This window comes from Falco cherrug, chromosome 12 (genome assembly GCF_023634085.1).
Source record: "Falco cherrug isolate bFalChe1 chromosome 12, bFalChe1.pri, whole genome shotgun sequence".
Classification (NCBI taxonomy): domain Eukaryota; kingdom Metazoa; phylum Chordata; class Aves; order Falconiformes; family Falconidae; genus Falco; species Falco cherrug.
In genome coordinates, this window is record NC_073708.1 from 1,582,804 (window position 1) to 1,605,725 (window position 22,922).

The window sequence follows — 22,922 nt, forward strand, 5'->3', positions numbered from 1 at the left end:
CCTTTTAATGAGCAGTGGGAAGAAAATTATGACCGGGCCAAAGTCCATGCTATAATGCAGAGATGCAACTTCTACTTTTTTTGTGGGAAGACTAGATGCTGATGGAAGTAGTTATGCCCAGAATATTTTTGTTTGGGTATAATTCATCACTTATTTGTATCTAAGGACAGGCACCAAGTTTGTTTTCAAATGGGAATAAATGCCTTCTACTAGCAATTCAACTTTCTGCATTTGAAGCGTCTCCGAAGTAGATGCAGAAATACAAAATCTCAAGAAAAAAATTGAATCTGCGTTAATTTTTCTACGCCAGGGAACAGGTATGGAAATGCTGGTCCATGGCAATCTAGCAGTTACAGACTGAGAAGCACCTGAATCCCACTACAGTGCAGCGACAAGTGACAACAAAGCAAGTCTCAAGCCTGTTCCACAGAACAGTTTCCTAGTTTGGATACACTTGCTGGCAAAATAGTTCTCATCAAGGTTGTGTTTTTCTTGCATATTTCATTCATGAAAACTCATGAAGCACGTAGATTTATACTTCTGAACTGATGATATTTGCTATGGAAACAGTAATACCCAAGAAGCCAGTTACCGGCTAGATGTTTTATGTATGTATTATTCAGATGAGAGTGAAATGTAAGGGTCAGCTTAAAACTTAAGAGTTCCTTGCTCTCAAAACCTCATTTTTTCATGCAAAATCAAAAGAGAAACTTATTTTTACAGTTTACATACAGCTTAACTATCACTGTATGGAAAAGTAAGTCAAGCAGGCACAAACAGCATCCTAAAAGAGCAGATGCCCTGAAGGTAAGCAGATCTTTGCCTTCAGTGCAAGAAAAACATAGCAATACGGATTGCTATTGCTGCTGATTGGTGCCATCATTTCGCCTCGGAAGTAAGAAAAGAATGGAGAAATTGACACTAATTAAGGTATTATTTGAAATAGTGGGATATTAAAATATAATTTGATTTTAATGTACTGTTACAGTGAAAAAAATTAAGCCAGTTGTAGGCTTCAATTAAAAAGTGTAAGAGCGCTGCAAGCACAGCCAGTGCAGTCACAACCCTGCAAAAAGGAGGTGACAAATGCTTTGAGACTTTTCAGTATTTTTGTGGGAAAACGCAATGCCTGGAGGTGGGTTGTGCCAAGTGGCTGCCCACGCACAGCTCCCGCTCAGGGACACCGAGCAGCTGCCGCCGCTGCCGCCGGGCGACGCGCAGCCCTGCGCCGGGTGACGGCTCCTCGAGGTGTCCGACACCGGCCCCGGCAGCCGGTACCTTGGGGCGGCCGGTACCTTGGGGCGGCCGGTACCTTGGGGCGGCCGGTACCTTGGGGCGGCCGCACCCGGCGGAGCGAGGGCGAGCGACTCCCGGCGCGGCCGGGCCACGCGTGGGCCTGCTGCCCTTTCCTCGCCGGGCAGGACGGCAGCTGGGCACTTCCCAAGCTCGTATGTGAAGTGCTTCCAAATACTCAAGCAGAACTCAAACGCGAGGCAGCGCTGCTGAGGAGCACGGCGGGCAGCTTGGCAATTCGGAGCCATGCCTGCCGGGCCGCTGCTCCCGCACAGCGCTCCCGCTGCCACACCGCGCCTCCCCGCGCTGGGAGCGCCCAGCCCGCCCCGGGCAGCCCGGCCCCGCCGCCCGCCTCTCCCGCGCGCAGGCGCCGCCCGCTCGGAAACGCCCCCGCCCCCGGCGGCTGCCGCTGACGGCCACTTGCCGGCGCCACCCCGCAGGCGGCCGCCGCGCCCCCTTCCCCGCCCGCCCGCAGCTGAGGGCCGGAGGGGCACGGGAGGGGCTCTGGGGGCTCTGGGGGCCGGTGGCGGGCGCCCCACCCGCCGCGCCTGCTCAGAAGTGACGCCATCTCCCCTCACGCCGGCGCACGGAGCGCGGCTGCGCGCGGCGCCGGGACCCGGAAGCGGCGGAAGCGGGCGCGGTGCGGGGTGCAGCGGCGATTAGCGGCCGAGCGGGCCCCGGGGAGCGCCCAGCGCCGTGCAGGTGCGTGAGGCCGCCCCGCCGGGGCGGGGAGCGGGGGGGGGGGGGGCGCGGCCATTTTATGTCCCGGGCGGCAGGGGCGGGGGGGCCTCGCGGCCGCCCCCAGCAGGCGGAGGGTCCGCGTCCCGGGCGCCCTCTTTGCCCCCGAGCTCGGTGCCGCGGGGCGCTCTCAGGCCGGCCCTCGGGCCCATCGGCGCCGGGGACAGCGGCGCGGCCGGGCGGGCCGGGGACAAGGCGAGCGCTCTCCGGCGGGGTCGTAGCCGCCGCGTCCGGGCGTCCCGGGTGTTTGACGGGCTGTACGCGGCCGGGGGACGGCACCGCGGCCTGGGCCGCCTCGGGCCTGGGAACGGGCAGGTCGGTTCACACGCCCCCAGCAGCGCCGCGGCCTGCAGCGGGCAGGGGCGAGCTGTTAGTGACCTAATAAAAGCTATAGGTTAATAACAAAGGAAATCACAGTTAAGTGTTAAAGAGTAATTTTTATCATCGTTCTTTTGCAGATTATGAAATTACCGTTGTGCGTTTTCTCATGGTCTGGAGCAGAACCAAGTCTTCGCAAGAATTTTTGGCCAATCACCTATGAAGCTCCTGGTTTTGAAGTTGCACTTCTGCAATGAAGAAAAGGAGACGGCTCGCTGCAAATCTAAACGAAAAGGTTCGTCTTGGCCATGAGAAAGATACTTCAGAACAGATTCTTGTAGTAGACTGTGCGCAAGAGATTGTCTCAAAGTCTGCGGAAATAGCTTCTGCAGATCAGCTTGAAGCTTCCCAAGAACTTTCACCATCTTCGGAACAAAGAAAGCTTCTAAGCTCATTACAGTATAACAGAAATCTACTTAAATACTTAAATGACGATAGACAGAAACATCCTTCATTTTGTGATTTACTCATAATTGTAGAAGGAAAAGAATTTAGTGCTCACAAGGTTGTAGTGGCTGTTGGGAGTAGTTATTTTCATGCCTGTTTGAGCAAAAATCCAAGCACTGATGTTGTCACGTTAGATCATGTAACTCATTCTGTTTTTCAGCATTTGCTTGAGTTTCTATACACCTCTGAGTTTTTTGTATATAAAAATGAAATTCCGCTGGTGCTGGAAGCGGCAAAATTTTTAGATATCATAGATGCAGTGAAGTTACTAAATAACGAAAGTGTTTCTAACATACAGACCGATGTAACTGATGCACCTACACCGGTAGAAACACTAAATGAACTGACAGGTAAACTATTAAATAGTCATCAGTGCACTTTTTGTGGTCGAAGTTTCTGTTACAAGAAGTCCTTAGAAAATCATTTGGCTAAAGCCCACAGATCCCTTTCACTGGAAAGAAAACATGGGTTAAAAATGGTTGAGAAGGCCAGCTTTTCCACTAGACGTTCTACGAGAAACCGTAAATGTCCAGCTAAATTTGAAAACAGTGACAATGAAAGTGGTGATGCCTCTGACAGCAATTTGGAAAAAGTCAGTTCTGACAAGGAAACATCTGACAGAAGTGAATTTGAGGATAGTGAAAGTGAATGCAACGCTGATGAAGAGGGACAGGAAGAGGAAATGTCAGCTGAAGATTCAGAGTCTGAAGAACAAAGTGAAAAAGAACAGAATGATACTGAAGAGGGTTCTGAGGCAGTTGATTCAGTGGGAAATATTCCTGAAGGCTTAGCTCCAGTCATCATTCAAAGCAGTAGCAAAAAACTACTACAGTGTCCCAAGTGTGACAAAAAATTTGATCGAATAGGTAAGAGCAGTTAGGTTGATCTCTTCCCTTTTTACCATACGGTGGTGCTATTTGTATGGGAAATAAACAGCATTTTCTCTGTCCCAGAGAGTGAAGATCAGGATTTCTGGATTGTCTCATTGATCCAGTGTGCTGCTAATTTTTCTAAGTGTGTGAAGTTATGTCTGTGGTGCTAAACAGTTTCAGTAAATGAACGGAGTATGTTATTTGAAAAATCTGCAAATGCTAAATTTATTTATTTCACTGCTTTGAATTCTGGTTGTTAGAATGGTATGCAAAAGCAGCCTTGAAAAAGGAGGGAAATATATCAAGATACTAAGCCTGTGGAAATATCTTGGATGAAGTCTAAGACCTCTACTGTATTTTCTGCCAAATTAATTTTAAATACAAAGCTGTCACTGCTGTAGTAAAACAGCACCATTGTCAAACAGCCTAAAATTACTCTACTTGATGTGTAGATGCCTAGGACCTAGTCCCTACTGACTGCTAGCTTGATTTTTCTGGTCTGTGAGCAGCACCAAGTAATGCTTTGTCAGCTTAATCTGTTCTGTCAGGATCATTTATGTTACAGCCAAATCTAGGTATCTGGTTACTTGAGGTATCAGAAGAGTAAACATTCCAGTACTGACCCATCCAGTGCCTTCCTGTCCGCCTTTCCCACATTAGAAGTAAATTTCTACTGTACTCCAGAATTTTTGCGTTCTTTCAGCTGGGATAAATATTGAATTATGGTCACTTAAGGTATTCACTGCCTTTCGATCATGGGAGTTAGGAAAGAAACGGTTCCTCATAGTGTTAGGCATTTTTTTTGATGTTCTTACAGGAGATGTGTTGGCTCTGTCTTATTTTGAAATTTTAGGAGTTCATGAAAATGGACTGGGGCTGCTGTGCGTGTTAATTCCTACTCGCACACAGTGTATTTAGCTTGCTGACATGAAATGAGTTTTATGGGGTCACAAGTTGTATCACAGAAGCTAGTTAACATTAAAAATGTGAACTTAACTGTACTTGTAATGCCATGTCTTAAAATTAACGAAGGAAATACTCTGAATTAGGGAGCTTGTTACTAATATTGAAAGGCTACTGTGCAGAAATAAATGGCTTGTGAGTATTTAGGGTTGTAATGGTACATTTTAGTTTTATACACATTAGAAATTTTTCTCTGCACTTTCAGAAAATTCTAGGTTTGTGCTCAAAAAATAAATGAGAAATTGCATTAAAACAAGCGATACATAAGTTGTTTCCTTAGAAGCTTCTATTACAGTAGATAATCGATGTGTATTTTAGATTCATCAACTATAGTACTTTTTTTTTTTTTTCTTTATCTGACTCCCAGAAGTATGATGCATATTCTACAGAGAAAAAAAAATTACCTAGTACAAAGCAGAGAGCCTGCTATTGTTGACTTGAGGTAGGTAGGAATTCTGTCCTTGGAAAAAAACTGGCAAACAGGAGAGCGAATACAAGCGGTGTGAAAGAAATGAGACAGTAGTATTTTCGTTTATGGTAATATCTTGGGTCCCAAATGTAGAAAATTTTCAAGGGTCTGTATCATTCATTTAGTGTTTTGTTATTGCAAAGTACCTTGAAAATACCAGTTTGTTGCAAGGCTATTGCCTGTTTTGAAAACATGCTTCACAATCAGTGTAATGAAAAAGTAGTAATGTAAGTTTCAGTACTTAAGAACAGAGTATACTATGGGGTTGAACAAGAGGGATTCGTAACCCTCACACATATTTAATAGTACTACAAAGCCCTTTTACTTTTGCTCTTTATCTTAAAAATAGTTATAATGGAATTGCGTGGAGGACCCGTGGATCGAACGCATGTGATCACTGTACAGTTTTCAGTGGTGTAAACCAGTAGAAATCTTCAAATAAGTGTCGAAGGTACTTAGGTCCTGACCACGTTTGAAAGAGATTGTAGAACAAACCCCAGATATGTATATTGTAGGTGATACCTGTTACAGGGGTTTTTTTGCTGCTGTTTTACAGGCAAATATGAGAGCCATACACGTGTACACACGGGTGAGAAGCCTTTTGAGTGCGATATATGTCACCAGCGCTATTCAACAAAGTCCAACCTGACAGTGCACAGAAAGAAACACTCTAGTGACACTGACTTTCATAAAAAGGAACACAAATGTCCCTACTGCAGTAAGCTGCATGCAAGCAAAAAGACTTTAGCAAAGCATGTGAAGAGGCAAGTATGACAAATTTGTCTCACGTTTCTAAAGAATCATTTTTTATGTTCAAAGCAAAGATAAATGTTTGTATGCACACAGTGTATTCTGCATTTTTTATAGAACTGTTTTTTTCAAATAAGTATCTTTTCAAAGGGCATGGGGATTAGCGGTGTCTACTAACCTGCCATACGGAGTGCATAGGGACTGACTAAATAGCAGTAGTGGTTCTGTAGGAATTCTGCCATACATTTTTACTGTAAATTTTAGAATGTTCAGATCAGCTATCACAGTCGGAACACAACAGTCTTAATAATTATCTGTGTTGCTTTTAATTTGGAGGAAGAATAAAATATCTTCTTTGGTTTTAGATGTTGTTGCTATACTGTTAATAATAGGTGGATAAACCATTTCCATGCAGATTCTTTTAGGTGAATAATTTGTTTATGACAGGTCCAATTATAAGGTATTTTTATTTACACACCACTTTTATTTCTTTGTAAATATCCATAAATCATTATAATTGAAACTGTCCCCTGTCTTACCAATATGTCGTATGAAATTCTACAGCAGTCTGTAGTCAACACTGGTTTCCAGTTACTTTTGCCTTTAGAGTATTCTGGTTTGGTGATCAACTTTCATGATGCATAAAGTTAGGAATGGCTGTTTAGCGTTTGGGTGATCTTCATCTTAGAAAGTTTTAACTGCTTTCAGCTTCTGTCTGTCTTCTAGGTTTCATCCAGAGAACGTACAAGAATTTCTTTCTATCAAGAAGACAAAGAGTGAAGGTTGGAAATGTGATGTAAGTAATACCTCAGTACTTTCCTTTTTTTCATATAGGTACTATGCTTTGTGACTTGAGCACTTAAGTGAAAATATAGTATGCGTTTCTGTGAAATCTCAGTAAGCTTCATAAGCGATGCTATAAATTTCCTCTTTATGTGCTGATTTAAAGACTGACTTTTTTCTGTATGTACAGCTTGTGACCAGGTGGATAATACCAAATTGAATTCTAAAATAGATGAAGGCAGTATTTTTTTAATGTGGTCAGTTATTACTGTTGTTAAAATACATTAATTTACCGATTATTAGACTGGAGTGGTGCAGATACTTTAAAAACAGAGTATTTGCTCTTCCATTGATTATGCACATCAAACACTTGACCATGAAGTATACTACTTTGGCTCTGTCAATAGTGAGGCAAATGTATGTTAAATATGAAACACTTTCTCATTTAAGCTGCATACACTTACCAACAAAGTTGTAAATTTGTATTGAATTTATATCTAGCTGAAAAATCATAGAATTCTTTCCTTGATTTTCCCCAGAAGCGGTATAAAGAGCTGTAAAAAGGAGTTTGTAGAACTTCCATTCTCTATCTATCTGCTGCCAAATAATGCTTTAAAGTTTCAGATGTGGGGTTTTGTTGTTTTTTCTGAAGGGAATCTATTTACTTTTTTTTTCCAGGGCAGCTCTTTATGCAAACTGCTGTATGCTTCTGTATGTCCTAATATTAGGTGCGGTAACATAATTACTAACCTTGCTCTGTTTGTGAACTTTCAATTTTTAACATACAGTAGGAGGTTGGGAGATGCCAGCTGTAGGGATTTGTACTGTTCATTCTGCTGGCGATAGTACCATGGCTGGAGGCATTACATGGTTGACCAAAGGGTCTTATCTTCCAGATAAAGATATATTCTGTGAAGATGTTACAGATTCTGTTTGTTACGAGATAAACATTTCAATAGTGGGGAAACAATCATGCAACATTGTTCATGTTCATTTCTCAGAAAGTACTCTTAACAGATGAATGATTTGGTAAACACCACTTTGTGGTTTGGGTTTTGGTTTGGGTTTTTTTTCTTGAAAATTTTGAATTTATGTTAAGTAGAAATTTTTAAACAGTGAGCTGCTGCTTTTGTACTGCTCGTGATTTTTTTTTAATGACACGAATTGAAAGCAGGGGTAGAATCTTAGCTTTTAATAGCAGCTGGAAAATGAACAGACCCTTAGGAACTGTGACTTTGTTTTCAGGTTGTTTAGTATGTTCTGAGGGCTGAGGTGCCACAGATGTAAGCTGCAGGATTTCTTCAGGTTGTTGGTTTATGCTGTAGTCCGTGTGTGAACACCAGGATTTGGTGACCATACTTTAACCCTTGAGGAATGTGAGCAAATTCACAGAAACAGTAGAGTATAAATAGTAAAGAAAAGCAAGAAGGCTATTATACTTTTTACAGGTATGGGATTTTCTTACACTTATATTTAAAGTTAATGAGTTTTTAAACAAATAAAGCTGTTCAGTCTGATTTCCTGAGGCTAAGAGTGTTATTCATGTGTGCTCTGAGAGAGTGATTGCACGATTTAATGTCTGGGAGTTAGGTAGAACTAGGTTCAGCTAATGTACACAATGGCAACAGTCACGTGAAATCAGTGAGTACTGCATTGATTTAGGTTAAAGTATAGGACCCTGATGTTAAATTGTAATACTTAGTTTAAGTGCCTAAATTTGAACTGTGACTTCAATTCTGTAATTGAACTGCATGCTTGCTTTAATGACTACTACTAATTCTTGTACATTTAGGTTTTGATTAATCTGAAAATAATACTAAAAAAACTGCCATAATTTTATTGCAAAAGTTCTGTATCTCTGAAATGTATTTTGAGTTACGTTTATTTGTTGGTATTGGCATTTTCTCTTTAATACATGCTGTCAAGAGAATTTCACAGAGGAAATAAAAGAACAGGTATGACTCTAGTTCTACAGTAGCTTATACAACAACAGCTTTTACCGCAGTCCAACTGAGCTGTTTCAGCATCCCAAACCAAGCCAAAGCTATTTGCTTTTTTTCCATTGGGTTGTTTTCTGCCTGGTTACTATGTTGAAACACCCTAGGAAAAGAGTCTGGTAAGTACTGGAGTCAGTGGAAAGAAGTGGGGTGGAGCACGTAACTGCAGGAGTTGCCAGTAGCTTGATTTAGGCTGCCATGGATCAGCATCCTAATTTACAGAGTGCGATCCACTAGGGGTTCTGTAGAACACAGGGGTTTTGATGTTGACTGCAAGGCTTTCCAAGTTGGGATAGAATATGCTTTGGAAGAATACATGTTTAATCTGCAGAGGGCAGATGAATTAAACTGTCAGAGTGTATGAATAGGAAAAAAAAATCTGGTCATAACTATTGTATCTTTGACTAAGTGTGTTATCTTTTTAGATTTGTAAGAAATCTTTCACTCGAAGACCTCACTTAGAAGAGCATATGATCCTCCACTCTCAGGATAAACCGTTTAAGTGTACATACTGTGAAGAGCATTTTAAATCCCGATTTGCAAGACTGAAACATCAAGAAAAATTCCATCTTGGTATAGAAACCTTCTTCTGGCATGTAAACAATAGATTTAAAGTAAAACCTTCCTCCACCATTGTATGTCCTGATCAGTCTGGTTTCTTTTTGCAGTTGTCTCTTTCCTGTTTAGGGCGGGCAAGTTGATTTTTGGGTTTTTTTGTTGGCTGTTTTTTTAATTTTTTGCTCAGCTGTCTTTTGGAGGCATTGTATTGTACCTAAATAAATGCAAAATTTGGTGAGGGGAGGAAGAGTTAATGTTAGTTTTGGTTTAAAGCTCTTTTGCATTAAATTGATTCTCAACTAAGTCAGATTCATCCTGAAGTTTTCCAAATGCCTTTTTTCTTTCCCTCTGAAGTATTCCAAGGAGTTTTTTATTACTACTGGTTATTTATGCCAGGTAGGAATTAGATTGGTGATAGTAATGGGAATTTTGTTTTTCAGTTTTAACTGGGCTTAATTACTTTTGATGATCAATTCTAAATTTTTGCTTTACAATCATGAAACTTGCCAAAATACAAGGTACTAGAAATAATTTACCTGAGCAGAAAGTGCACAAAGTCTAATTACAGTATGCTGACTGTAGTAAACGTGAATCATTTGTTATACAAAGCTTTTGCTTTGTAAATTGGTGAGGGGTTTCACAAATAACCAGTCTGTGCATCTTGTTTGGTTTAACTGACAGTTAATATTACTGTGTGTGTCTGTCTCCTTGTAGGGCCTTTTCCTTGTGATATTTGTGGCCGCCAGTTTAATGATACAGGAAATCTGAAACGCCATATAGAATGTACTCATGGAGGAAAGAGAAAATGGACATGTTTCATCTGTGGAAAATCTGTGAGGGAACGGTAAGGAGTTGCGTGACTACTTGAACTTCAGCAGAACAGAGGAGTATATACCGTGCTTTGTTCGATTCTGAGTATGTTTTGGCTTTGAGTTTTCAACATAAGTTGAGACCATTTTAGAGGGCTACTGTATTAAGAGGTAGCATCGGAGCCACAGGTAGCATGTGATTTTTTGATGACCTCTAAAATTAAGGTTGACAGCTGTAGGTAATTAGTTGTGAGGTGGAACTGTATTTAGAAAAGTCTTACCTCTAATTCACTTCATTTGGAGTTCCTGTGTTGTGCAAGAACATCTTGCATTTGTTTGGGAAAGCGTTTTCTGCCATAGATGTTTTCTTAGATGAGGACAGGAAGATCAGGAACACTTGCCAACACAGAATGACTAGGAAGAAATTGACTTCTAAAAAGACAGTTTCATGGAAGACTGAATAACACTGTACAACCTTTGCTGCTGCTTCTCTAAACGGAGGAAAAAATGTTATTTTGCTGTTTTGAAAAATGGAAACTATAAAAGTTGGCTCATAAATTCTAGTATATAGAAAAAGAGCATAACAAGGCCGAAGGAATAAGGTATCTGGCCCCCCCCCCCCCCCCCCATTTCTGTTCATTTCTGTTTACACAGGGGAAAAAATGTGAATTTAAAAAACCTGTCAACATAGCATCAGTGCAGGTGTCTTACTTACACTGCTCTGTAAAGGAGACCTTTTTAAGTTTTCCAAATAGTGATTTATGTTTAGGTTCTGAAAAAATAAGCCTTGTATTTTCTTTTTTTATTTTGACAGAATACAGCTTCATCGCAGTAACTGTAACTAAGATTCTAGTTATGTTCTAATTGGCGAATATGAAAAGATCCGATTTTGTGTACTGCAGTATTCTTGATTTTTAGGTTTTTTTCAATTACTATTAAAAAAACCCCAGAAATATTGTAAGGGGAAGATTTGTCCCTAGTGGGTTTTGGTGGTGGTGTGTATTTTCTAGTAGTTTGGTCAATAGGTATGCATGTGTTAAAAGAAATTGTATTAATGTGGTAGTGAAGTAGTAAACAAGCTATAAAGCACAGATAGTCTTCCAATTCTATAAAGCTCACTTTGAACTGCAAGAGTAATTTCTATTTTAAAAAATGCAATATGTTTACACACTTGAAAAATAATATTTATAATCTGTACTGGGAGGAGATCAAAGGACTTCCTCTTTTTAGTTCACACACTTAACCAGCTCTGTGTACAGTAAATTTTATTGTCTAATTCCTTTGCTTAAGAGGAATTTTCATCTGCATGTAATATTTTTTTTTTTTACACTGGAAAGGCAGTAGTAAATGTAGACACATATGTGTATGTATATGTGTGTGTGTATAAATATATATATTTAAATAAGTTCTGTGTAGAGTTAAGTTAAATTACCTTTTCTAGATTGGTTTCCTTCAAGTCTGATCTAAATTTACTTCACGTCTAACTTTAAAGCTGTAACTTAGATATACATATAGTAACAAGGAAATTATTACATAGAAAATAGTGTTGAAATTGATACTTTCTTTAATGTACATTGTCCAAATATATGTTGGGACAGTATTTTGTTTGCTTTAGATTTGTCGTAGATGCAGCTGGTTGGGTAGGTAGTAGATTGCTGTACTGCCTTTTGATGTATGTGTGTGTGTATCTGAATGAATTGATGCAGTTATCTGGATATATTATGATCCATCAGAGTTAAAGAAATTGAGAAAGTGGTCTGTTTCACTTTAAAGTGGCAGTGACATTGCTTAAAATTAAATTTTACTGACTTGGTTAAACAGAACGACTTTGAAAGAACATCTGAGAATTCACAGTGGAGAGAAGCCTCACCTTTGCAGTATTTGTGGGCAGAGTTTTCGTCATGGAAGCTCTTACAGGTACAGATTTTTATTAAATAAGCTGCTAAACTATCTCACTTATTTGATAATATATGTGCCTTGGTGTTATCAACATAATTCTTCATAATGTATAAGTTTTTATTTATTCCAACTCAGAGCATTAGTAAATGCTTTATACGTGCTTAAATATTGCAAATATATTAATGATCTGTGAGAAGTCATTTATTTAATACATTGGTGGTTTAAACACAGACAGAATCCCATACAAATCTTGTCTCAAAGCTGACTTTCTTGCACATCTAAAACTTCTGCATCTTTGTTATTCAGAGACAAAAGAAGTGGAGGACTAAAATACCCTACTAAATTAGTGTCACATACGAGTTTAGCTCTGTTCTCTTGCTTTCTAAGAGCAGTTTAACCATACCTCAGCTGCAAGTTACTTCCTGGTATTTGTGTGAAGCATTAAAGACTGTGTTTTCTGGTATTTTGCATTGAATTAGCGGTACAGATTATGTTAACAAAATTGCATTTTATGGTTATATTTATGACTATAAATATGCAGACTTCATCTAAGAGTCCACCATGATGACAAGAGGTATGAATGTGAAGAATGCGGAAAAACATTTATTCGGCATGACCATCTGACAAAACATAAAAAAATACACTCAGGTAGGCATTTTCTTTGAAAACTGGCTTTGACGTTACTATTTTGAAATATGATCAAATAAAAAATTAATTATGGAATTTTTTTCCCCCCAGTATTTGCAATATTTTAGGCCTGATAAAAGTTCCTGTCACTGTTTTTAAGGTCCACTAAAGTAGGGTTAATCTTACATGTTGTCAAGGTTTAAAAGCCAAGTGTTTCCACCACGTTAACGTAGAAAGCCAAGGGACAGTCAAAAACATGTAACAATGAATTGCTTTAAAAAGAATTAAAAAAGCAAAAGTGAAAAAGGAGGATTTTTTTTTTGAGTTCAGATTTCTTTTTTTAATAGCAATTGTGTAAAACATTATTACGACAACACAGAAGAAGCTGTCGCAGTCTCTCAGAGTTTTTACACTGATCACTTTAATGTAAGAACCTGAAGTCTCTGTTACGGGGCAGAGGGAAGGAAGGAAGTTGGTGGGAGTCGACCCTGAGAACAGCCAGATGGAGACAATCAGGAGGAAGGAAAAAAAGATCAATTGCACTGAGAGCAGAAAGGTTACCAAATGTATAGGAAGACTGAAGATTCACTAGGGACTTTTCCTTTTTCAGAGCAGGATCCAAAGAGAATGTGGACTTCTAGGAGGCAAAATACTTTCTAGGCAGCATGAAAATATGAAAGTGATCAGTCTCTAAACTTCCTGAGCCTTTATTCTGAAGGACAGCTTCTTTTTTTGGTGTTTGAAATCATGTCTGCTATAAAATAAAGAAATCTTTGAAAACTCAAGTACAAAAAGGAAAAAAAAATCCTCTTTTCTACTCTATTTGCTTTTCCTCCTCTAGAAAGTTACATTCTTTGACTGTCCACACTCCTACTTACATGAGAAGAAATATTCTGCCATTTTGTGGAAGATACCAAGATGACTAAAAAGAATCAAGATACTTTTAAACAGCAGCATAAAAGAAAAAGGTAACTATGTGAATCAGGGTAATGAAAAAGATAAATACTGTGATGTAATTTTAAGTTGTAAATATTGGTAGCTGAAAATAATTGGTATGTTTAAATAAGCTTCTCTTTTAAAGTCCCAGATTATTGAAGATACCACATTTTGGGTCATAATGAAGAGAGCAGATTCTTAGTTATTCCCTTGTACCTCTCATGCAGTGGATGTTTGGGAAGTATCTCAACTCATGAATGTGGATTTCTTTGTAGAAATGACAAATGATCAGTAATAGTCATATATAACAAGTGGTAAAAATCTTTACTCTGATAGAACCAAATGCCTATTATACAATCCTGAATTTTGTTCTTGGATACCAGAGAATCCTTCTCTGACTAAGGTATGGAAGAGCTTGATTGGCTGAACTTTGTGAACATGGGTCTGTACTGTATGTTTTACAATTATAGCTCTTAGACATTTCATAAGTTCCAGAAGATTTAACCAAGATTTATTAAATTTTGCCCTTGTAGGTGAAAAAGCACATCAGTGTGAGGAATGTGGAAAATGTTTTGGCCGCAGAGATCACCTTACTGTTCATTATAAAAGTGTTCATCTGGGAGAAAAAGTGTGGCAGAAGTAAGTGTGGTTTTTTTACAACTGCGTAAATAGTTGTGTACTGTAACTGATTTTGTTGGGACTTGCATGTTTGTGCAGAATTCTAGTAATCTGTGTGTTTGTCATGCCCATTGCCTTAGTTCTTGATAGAAACATTTTTATGAAGTGGATGTCAGAAAATTGCCTTCATAATTTAAGTAAGACGTTTGCTTTGTAGCATAATTGAGTAAATAAAAAAATATGTAAAAAAGGATCAAATTTTGATCTGTCAGCTGTCTTAATGTTGTTCTAAATTGATGGTTTGTTGTGACATTGTCATTGCAGACCAGTTAAAACTGCATTATTAGACATCATGTAAGCACTGTCAGAACTATCCCACACTTGGATATTTTAGAAGCTGGTAGCAGATTAGTGACTCTGAAAGTAGGTAAAAGCTTTGAGATCTGAGTTTTAAATTCTTGAGTTCAAAAAATAAGCCTTTCAGAGATTTCGAATAAACTGAGACCTAGTTGTTTTTCAAATGATGTGTTCTAACTGCTTGTACTCACTAGCGTTGCGTAGAAGTAGTTATAGACATCTGTGTTGAAACTATAGTATATTGTCTGCTTATTCTGTCGGTTTTTCTCTTGGTAGCCAGTAGCCTAAACCATTCCTAGTACTTTATTTAACGTAACTCTGCCAGAGTGAAAGCCTTTTGTGGATGCCGGGCAAAAACTATTATTTGAGGCTATTTTTGTTGTCAGAAAAGAAGCTGTAGTGGCATTTGCTCTTTAAATACTAAGTGCCGATCCCAGCAGAGAATAAAATTGAATATCAAAAAGAATCGGATGGACCTTATTGGTATGCATATGCCAGGAGAGATGAACAGAAATGAGGAAATTTGGAAGCTTTGATATTCAGCTATTTTGCAGTTGAAGATTTTAGAAAGGACTGTGCACATACTTTTTTTTTCTTAAACCAACTAACAATAAAACTATCTAACATGAAATGTCTTTTCTTCTTTAAAGATATAAAGCAACATTTCACCAGTGTGAAGTCTGTAAGAAAGTTTTTAAAGGGAAATCAAGTTTGGAAATGCATTTTAGGACACATTCAGGTAAAAATAAAATAAACCCCAAAACGTGTAGGAATGCGTTTTTATGTATCAGCATTGATGGAATTATTTAATGCATTAAGGTTGTACAGCATTCAGGGCAAGAGTAGCAGGAAGCAGCAAGACTTTTTATTCTTATATATTGGTCATTCCCAAATGCTACCCTCTGAATGTATCAGTTGAAATATTCATAATCCTCAGCATAGGTTTGTGATAATCTTTTCACCTCTTCCTCTAGGTTACTGGTGTATGTTCTTGCCAAATTTTCCCAGACCTTCTAATCGTTTTTGTGGTGCAGAGAATACTGCATTTCAAGTGGGAATCTAAACAAGGATTTGAAATGTCTTTGGAAAGGGTTATGCCCTTCTCTCCTTGACTTCGTTTTTCCTGCTTTATGTTTAGGAAAATCATTATCCTTTCAAAATACATAGAAGTAAAATTTGAGCTCATTTATTATCAGTATCATAACAGTTTAAAGAATGTTCTTTTTCGAAGAGGGTCCCCTGTGGAGAGTCGGCCAAGTCACAACAGTCACACCAATATGGCTACATGCTGTGCTCACTTTATTAAACAAACAGGTCATATTTATAACTTAAACCAGCCGCTCCCCCGACTTTACACACAGGTGATTGGATAAAGGTCTCTGGTCACGCGGGCATCCATGTCGCTGATCAGTGAGCATGCTGCAGGCGCCGGATCAGAGTGTGCCAATGAGAGTGTGCTGATTTCGTGGTTCCCAGGACTTGCTCCGCACCTGGCTTCTTGTTCCTGCATAGCTTGTTTTCTTTCTCACCCTGCTTGTTCCCAGGACAATTTAAAGCTGCTCTGCAGTTGCAACTAACAGGCCTGGGTTGTCCAACCCTGACAATGGCAACATATGTCCTCGGTCCTTTAAAAATTACACTTTTTTACTTGGTTTATATTCTTATTATCTCTGTGTGTACCTGACAGAGAGCCCAAGTACTGAGAGAATTGTCTGTAAGAAGAGTATGCTAAGATAACTTCTGGAAACATTCAGTGGCTCTCTTGATTCTAAAACTGATGCTGAACATATGCTTTTTCTTTTTAGTAAAATTGTTTTATACATTATATGTTTATATATATATATATATGCCATAATCCATGTACATATTTGCATATTTATGTGTGACATGGTGTTACTCAGAATGTCTAATTCTCACTCCTCTGTCTTTACAGGTGAGAAACCCTACAAATGTCAAATCTGTAATCAGTCTTTTAGAATTAAGAAGACATTAACAAAACACATGGTTATTCATTCAGATGCTCGACCTTTTAATTGCCAACACTGCAATGCAACATTTAAACGAAAAGACAAGCTGAAATACCATATTGATCATGTCCATGGATCAAAGGCTGCAGAAGAGACATTGACATCTTCTTCAGAGGAAAAGCTAGTCTCCTTACCAGTGCAGTACACCTCTGATGACAAAGTTTACCAGACTGAGGCTAAACAATATGTGGAACAGTCCAAAGCGTATCAATCAGAAGCCAAAAGTTTGCTACCGAATGTGTCTACGGAGGTGTGTGTGCCTGTGACTCTGGTGCCCGTTCAGATGTCTGATCCGCAGGCTGAGCTGGTGCAGCATACTGCTCCGTCACATGGCATTCTCCCGCCGCAGCCCGAGCAGGCAGATTATCAGCGAGCCACGGATCTGTCGTTTCTAGAGAAATACACTCTCACTCCACAACCTGCAAATATTGTTCATCCTGTAAGGCCTGAGCAAATGTTGGATCCCAGAGACCAGTCCTATCTTGGAACTTTACTGGGGCTAGATACAGCTCCTACTGTACAGAATATTTCAAACAATGAACATTCATGATCAGACCATAACATTCCACCTAATTTACTAAGCCATTAGCCAACAGAAGGCTGATATGGCAATTGAGATTTATATTTTATATTTTATTTGGACTCATGAGTCTTCTGCATAGTTTTGGAAAACCAGGTTTGTTTACATAATATTTGAACATTTAGGCACATTTTGATGCATACTGAAAGTGTGTTTCTTGTGATTTTAAGAGTTTTTAAAAATCTTATAGATGGTCTTTTAAAAAATTATGCTCTGAAATATCTTTTAAGGATAGTGGCTGAAAAATGTAATTACATATCTGGTTATTAATTTAAAAAAATATTTTGCCTTTCTGCATCTCACTTTGAGTTAATGTTGTAAGTGTAATAGGAAGCATTCTGGAAGAATAAGGACTATATCAAATTCATTAAAAGTTGTAAGAGCAGGCAGGGATATAAAACTCAAACTTCTAATTGTGTTTCGCACAAATTAAAATATAATTTTACTTGAGCCCTCAGGCATTTTTGGAGGGTTTTAAAGTCTGGCAGGCTCTGGAGCCTAGCCAATGGACGCAGGAACTAAATTATTCTGAAAAGTGATTCATATAGTCTATGAAGACACTAAACAGGGTGTTTGGTGATCCCCCTGAGTATAATTAGGCTGCCTAAATTTGGCCTTTTAATTCTTCCTTGATCTCTAATAATGAATAATGTGGGACAATTTAGACAATGGTGTTGTCTAATTTTCTACAGTTAGTCCTATATAATTTTAATATGCTTTTTTCCTTGCTCTTTCAATCTTGTCTTCTAAAGTGTGCCCCACACTCTAACTTTGAAAGAAATGGGAGTATTTGTGACGTCATTTTAATCTATGAATAGTCATAAAGGATTGGCACGGTTTATCCGTGTTAGAGCATAAGTTATACCAGGGCCCCACATAGTATCCCCATTTTCAGGTTACCTGTGATAGAGGAGAAATTTTAAGGCTATTATTTCCAGAACAGTACCCAACTTCTATTTAAAAAAAAAAAAAACAAAAAAATCAGTAATTATAAATCTTTTGTGAGTTGCTAATGGAATTGTTTTGTTTCTCACTTTCTTGTACTATGTTTATAAAACAAAGTCAACCTCTTGAGAGTATTTTATGTCTTTAATTATTTTAGCTTTTTTCTTTATTAGGCTTAAGAGTTTTTTTCCCAAAAGAACCGTTTTGAGCTACAAGTCTAGTGTAACTCACCATGAAATCTAGTGTAACTTAACCTCATCAAGCTTTCTATTTTAAGGCTATTTTAAAAATGACTATTTTGTGTTTGGTGGATATTATGCCAAAGAAAGTACCTGAAGTAATTTTACAATCCAAATGATTCCTCATAAGAGTTACGTATTAAGGCAAAATTGTCCCCAGTTCTCCCTATTCTTAAATTATTATCTTAAAGAAACTTTAAAATGGGAAACTGGATGTATGTGTATTATTGTAACTGTTAAATTTATCCAATGACCTGAGCACAAACGATCTGTGGTGAAAAGCTCTTTTATCATCACAGTTCTGTAAACTCCTATGTGGCACGGATCTTTTTAAATCCTATTCAAATACTTTGGTGTTAGATTCTGTTAATCCCCATGCTACTTCAGCATTGAGCAGTTTGCAGGAGAGGTGCCAGAGCTGCCTGAATGTTCATATTTTGAAGTTTGTACCCTAATGGATTCTTAACATAAACACACCAAAGATTTCTGTTAGCTGTTAAATAGTGGCAGAGTTATAGAATTTTAAGTGTTATCGATATTTAAATAGGACTTAGCCAAAGAAGCACAATAGAAGTCCTAAACTTTAAAAGTTCAGTTTCTAAAACAGGACTGCATATGTTTAACTGTTCTATGTTTGTACTCTAAAGTGAAATTTAGAGCTGTGCTCTGGGAATGTTCAGACTGACATGGTGTAAATAGATCTGGTAAGAAGCTGAATACTAGCAAATCCGCAGCAATAACGAGGCCGTTGAATGCCACCTTCTGAAAGGACACTATCAAGTACTACCCTTCCTGCTTTCTGACTCCACCTTCATCTCCTTTCAAAATAAAACTCTTTGTCATCTTTACACTCCGTGGCTTGAAAACAGCTGGTTTATGTGTAACTTTCAAATCGGCATGCATGTATCATATTCGTATTACCACGTGTGGACGTGAATCATGATTTCCAGCATTTGTAATTGTACTGTCAAAAATACCTGACATTGGTGGTGTCAGTGCAGTTCTCAGACTAAAAAGCCTATTTTTTTTATTTCTTGTCTTTTCTGTCCTACAGTAGAAGAAAGTGTTGTAGGATTTTTACAAAGAAGTGGCTTAAAAATAGTTGGTAACTAAATTTTTCTTTTAAAATCCAGTCTTTTCAGAAGGCACTCTAGGAAAAGAACTAAAATGGAATTTGGAGCATATTTACTTGATAATGTCCTTTTTAAGATTCTTTCATGATTGTGCCTTTTATATATATATTCTGAATAATGGCTTGTTCTATAGTTCAGTTGGTTATTCAAAAAACATTAAGGTCAATTATCATCCAAAGGGCTTCATGGTTTTGGGTGCCCAATAAGAAACAGACTGTAAAAGGACTTGTTTTTCTGAAAAACAAGCGCTATCTTGGCTGTTTGGGTGACCAGAATTGCTAGTCATTCCTGGAAAAAATGACCTACTAGTTCTTTGGCGTTCTTTTGTTTGCAGATAACCCTACTAGTTAGTATTTTTACCTGCTGGTCAGGCTGGATCATTGCCAGTTGACAGTGAAAGAAAATAGGAAAGCTTAAGTGCTAGATACATAGTTTTTATTTTTTTAATATCATAAGCTATAATTCTTACGGCTTTACATCTATTTAAGATTCATATATGAGCAAAGTGAATTTTTGTGGACTGGTACTTCATGTGGTGGTGTTACCGAAATCTCGGAATGAAAAACTCATCAACACCAATGCGATGTAGGTAAGCAGACACTTCTTTATTGACGGCCGGGTGCGAGAGTGAGGCTCCTCACGATCAATGCACACCAGGCTTCAAAATCATACACCTCATATAGAACGTATTCATGCATATTCATTAAGTATTCATGCATAAACATAGTATTTCCCCAAAATCATTAACGTACTCTCGCTTCGTATGTTAATTAGCTTAGCAGTCCTTCGCGCTTCCACAAATTCTTACAAGAATTGTGGGCAGGGGTCCCCGGGACATGGGCAGTGGTCTTTGGGAGGAAGGCCGTAGGTCTTCCTCATGGTGTACTTCTCACCCTTTGCCTGGAATGTGATGGTCTTGCAAGTTTGCAGTGTTCTTATCGGTCTGAACTAATTTATGTCCTTGTCGACCATCTGGTCCTTCTGCTTGTTTCTTTTAGTCGCTCCCTCTAGATAACTTATAAACAGGCCCCTTGTTAGAGAAAGTTGGAGAAACAGACTCCTCCTTTCATTAGTTATTTCATTAATTATTTCTTTCAAACTATGGTTACATGCCCTAATTACTATACCTACATTTTTTGAGTAAATATATTTACACTTAACTTATTGTCCCTATTCCATACAATTTCTTTATATCAATTATTAAAGTTCACAATTTCTTGGCAGGTAACTACGAGTTGTTTCATTCGGTTGCTCTCAGTTCTTGGCCTTGGTACAGGGCTGTACAGAGGATTTCATAGCAGCTTTTGTTGTGCAAATACTAGTTTCATTAAAAATATATTTCTTATTCTTCTATATTTCTATTAAAATGATTTTATAAAATCAAATAAAGTTAATTAATTCTAACCATTAGCAAATCTGTAACAGTGGGGTGGAAGCAGGTGATCTCTGCGTGACGGAGGGCAGCTCCTCCTGAGAGGGCTGGAGTTGGAGGGCAGAGATCTGCACTCACAGCTGCGTGCGTCGAAACTCCTTGGGTGTCTCATGCCTCCATTTTAGTATGTGTACGTGCTCATCCCCAAGTGCACGTCCTGCTGGTCTGGAGGGCGCTTTTACAGTAAAGGCTATGTTTTATCTGGCAGTCGTAGACTTGGGTGACCGTTTCTTGCTAAAGAAGGCAGAAGCAGGTGTCTCGTGAAAATATCTCTAAGGAACAATCAGTGGCGCACTGCAAAAAATTGGTCTTTTCCACATGCTGACCTTTAGGGAGACGAGTGGAGTCCGTGTTGGTACTCTAAACTGCTACGTGGGTCTGAGAACTTACTGCACTCGTTCTGTGTAAACATGGAATTCTGTGGGTTTTGCTAAACAAATTTCTGGTTGCTGACTGGGTTACTGCCCGTAATTCTTTTAAGTGGATTTTATGTTCAGTTTATTTATTTATATTGGTATTTCCTCTTTAAGCACTGACACTTTCCCTACAGAGTATGGCTCTCATGGGTTCTTTTGATGCTGAACATCAGTAATTGTAATGGTGATGATGTATTTCTGTAAGGCTGTGGTTTCCTTAAAAATCTACTGCTATTTTAGTTATTTGATGGGTCATGCCAGAACACAGTGACAAAAGATTTATTTGTTATCATCAAAGAGCCAAGTTTGTTTCCCTAGTAACAAATGTGAACGAGCATCCAGAACTCTGAAGAATACTTCAAAGGAATTGCCTTGTAAGGTGTTTGGTTGAACCTGAAATGTGTTACGTAGTGCTAAGGAATAAATGACCCTCAAGTTTTTAAATTTAAAATAGTTTCTGTGTAGAAGTTCATGAATGTAGAATTATGAATGGATTCTGCGAAGGCAGTTGTGGATGAATAGTTTTTATGCCCCCTGAAAACAGTAAATAGATGTGAGAGTGTTCTGTATTGAGCATCCACGCATAACTGACCCGGATTGCATGTTCTCTGTGTGATGGAAGCGTGAGGGAAATAGAGTGCGTCTACCTGCAAGGCCGTGGGACCGCTGGCACGTGTGGGCGTCTTCTACCGCGTCATCTCACGGTGGTTTCGGTTGTTTCATCGTATGCATTGAAGAGTGACACTGGCAGGATGTAATGCAGGGCAGTCACTTTGCTTAAGCCCAGAAGGATCTTTTTCAGGGTTTGTAAGAAATGTTTTGTTTTACAGGATTTGATGGATTAAGGGTGACAATGGCAAGATTCTTTGAATCCCCCCATATTCTTTTAATCCCATACCCATTTTGATAATGTTTAAATGTTGGTCTTTTATATAAAAGAATAAGGTGAGATAAACTCAGTATTTTGTCACTGGTATATGAGATAATGTGTTTTAAGTGTGATCTGTATAGGTTGGTATTTTAGATGGAGGTCTTTAAGTAAAGTTGTCTTTTTAGTGGAAATCCTTCACTGTAAGGAGAAGTTAGGAAGTATACTGTAAATGTAGAAGTACTCAGTCCTATGTGTAATTTTGTTTGTTATGGAAAAGTAAAGTTCTTTTGTCTTAACATAGCTTGCTTCACAGGATTTTTTGCAGGGATGCTTGCGCCATGATTTGATTTCTGCCCTCCGTTTTTTTGTTTAAACAGCATGGAAACACGGTATGCTGTATGTCTTTCAGTTTTAAAGCTCATGAAAGATAAGCAGAGGCGGCAAATTTTTTCATGAAATCTGTTCATGTCTCATTCTGCTTCTTACTTTAAAATATTTTGTAAATTAAAATTTATTTAGAAAAATATTGGGCTTTGCTCCATTTATTTATTTATAACATGGGAAGAGCTTTATAGCGTGGAGGTTTGCTAAATCCCCCCCCCCCCTTTTTTTTTCTTTAATTATTCGTGGTTTGTTTTTTTATAATTTCGAAGCGCGACTCGAGCTTTGCCGCACTGCGAGCGCCGCTCCCTCCGCCCGTGCCGGGCGCGGCCGGGCCGTTTAAATAAAGCGCCCGGCGCTCATTGGCGGGGCGGCGCGGGGCGGGGCGGGGCCGGGCGCGTTTG

The 22,922-nt window shown here is 38.9% G+C and overlaps 1 protein-coding gene across 2 annotated transcripts; it reads left to right on the plus strand.

Annotated features, from left to right (window-relative positions):
- The first annotated feature begins 1,830 nt into the window (after positions 1–1,830).
- On the plus strand, positions 1,831–22,433 carry ZBTB41 (zinc finger and BTB domain containing 41). 2 transcript variants are annotated; one of them, XM_055724697.1, is made up of 11 exons: positions 1,831–1,995; positions 2,490–3,722; positions 5,717–5,924; positions 6,637–6,706; positions 9,116–9,263; positions 9,963–10,092; positions 11,879–11,974; positions 12,498–12,604; positions 14,053–14,158; positions 15,145–15,233; positions 16,428–22,433. In XM_055724697.1, the coding sequence occupies exons 2-11, from the start codon at positions 2,603–2,605 to the stop codon at positions 17,069–17,071; spliced, it is 2,718 nt and encodes a 905-aa protein (XP_055580672.1). In that variant the 5' UTR covers positions 1,831–1,995; positions 2,490–2,602; the 3' UTR covers positions 17,072–22,433. The 2 variants fall into 2 exon arrangements, with proteins under 2 accessions (XP_055580672.1, XP_005440149.1); XM_005440092.4 differs by lacking the exon at positions 1,831–1,995 and adding an exon at positions 2,139–2,346.
- Positions 22,434–22,922: the final 489 nt, after the last annotated feature.

Coding starts and splice junctions, on each gene's coding strand:
- ZBTB41 (XM_055724697.1), top strand. CDS start 2,603: ATGAAGAAAAGGAGACGGCTCGCTGCAAATCTAAACGAAAAGGTTCGT. Junction 6,707..9,115: donor GTGAAGGTTGGAAATGTGAT/GTAAGTAATACC, acceptor TTATCTTTTTAG/ATTTGTAAGAAATCTTTCAC. Junction 14,159..15,144: donor GGAGAAAAAGTGTGGCAGAA/GTAAGTGTGGTT, acceptor TCTTCTTTAAAG/ATATAAAGCAACATTTCACC.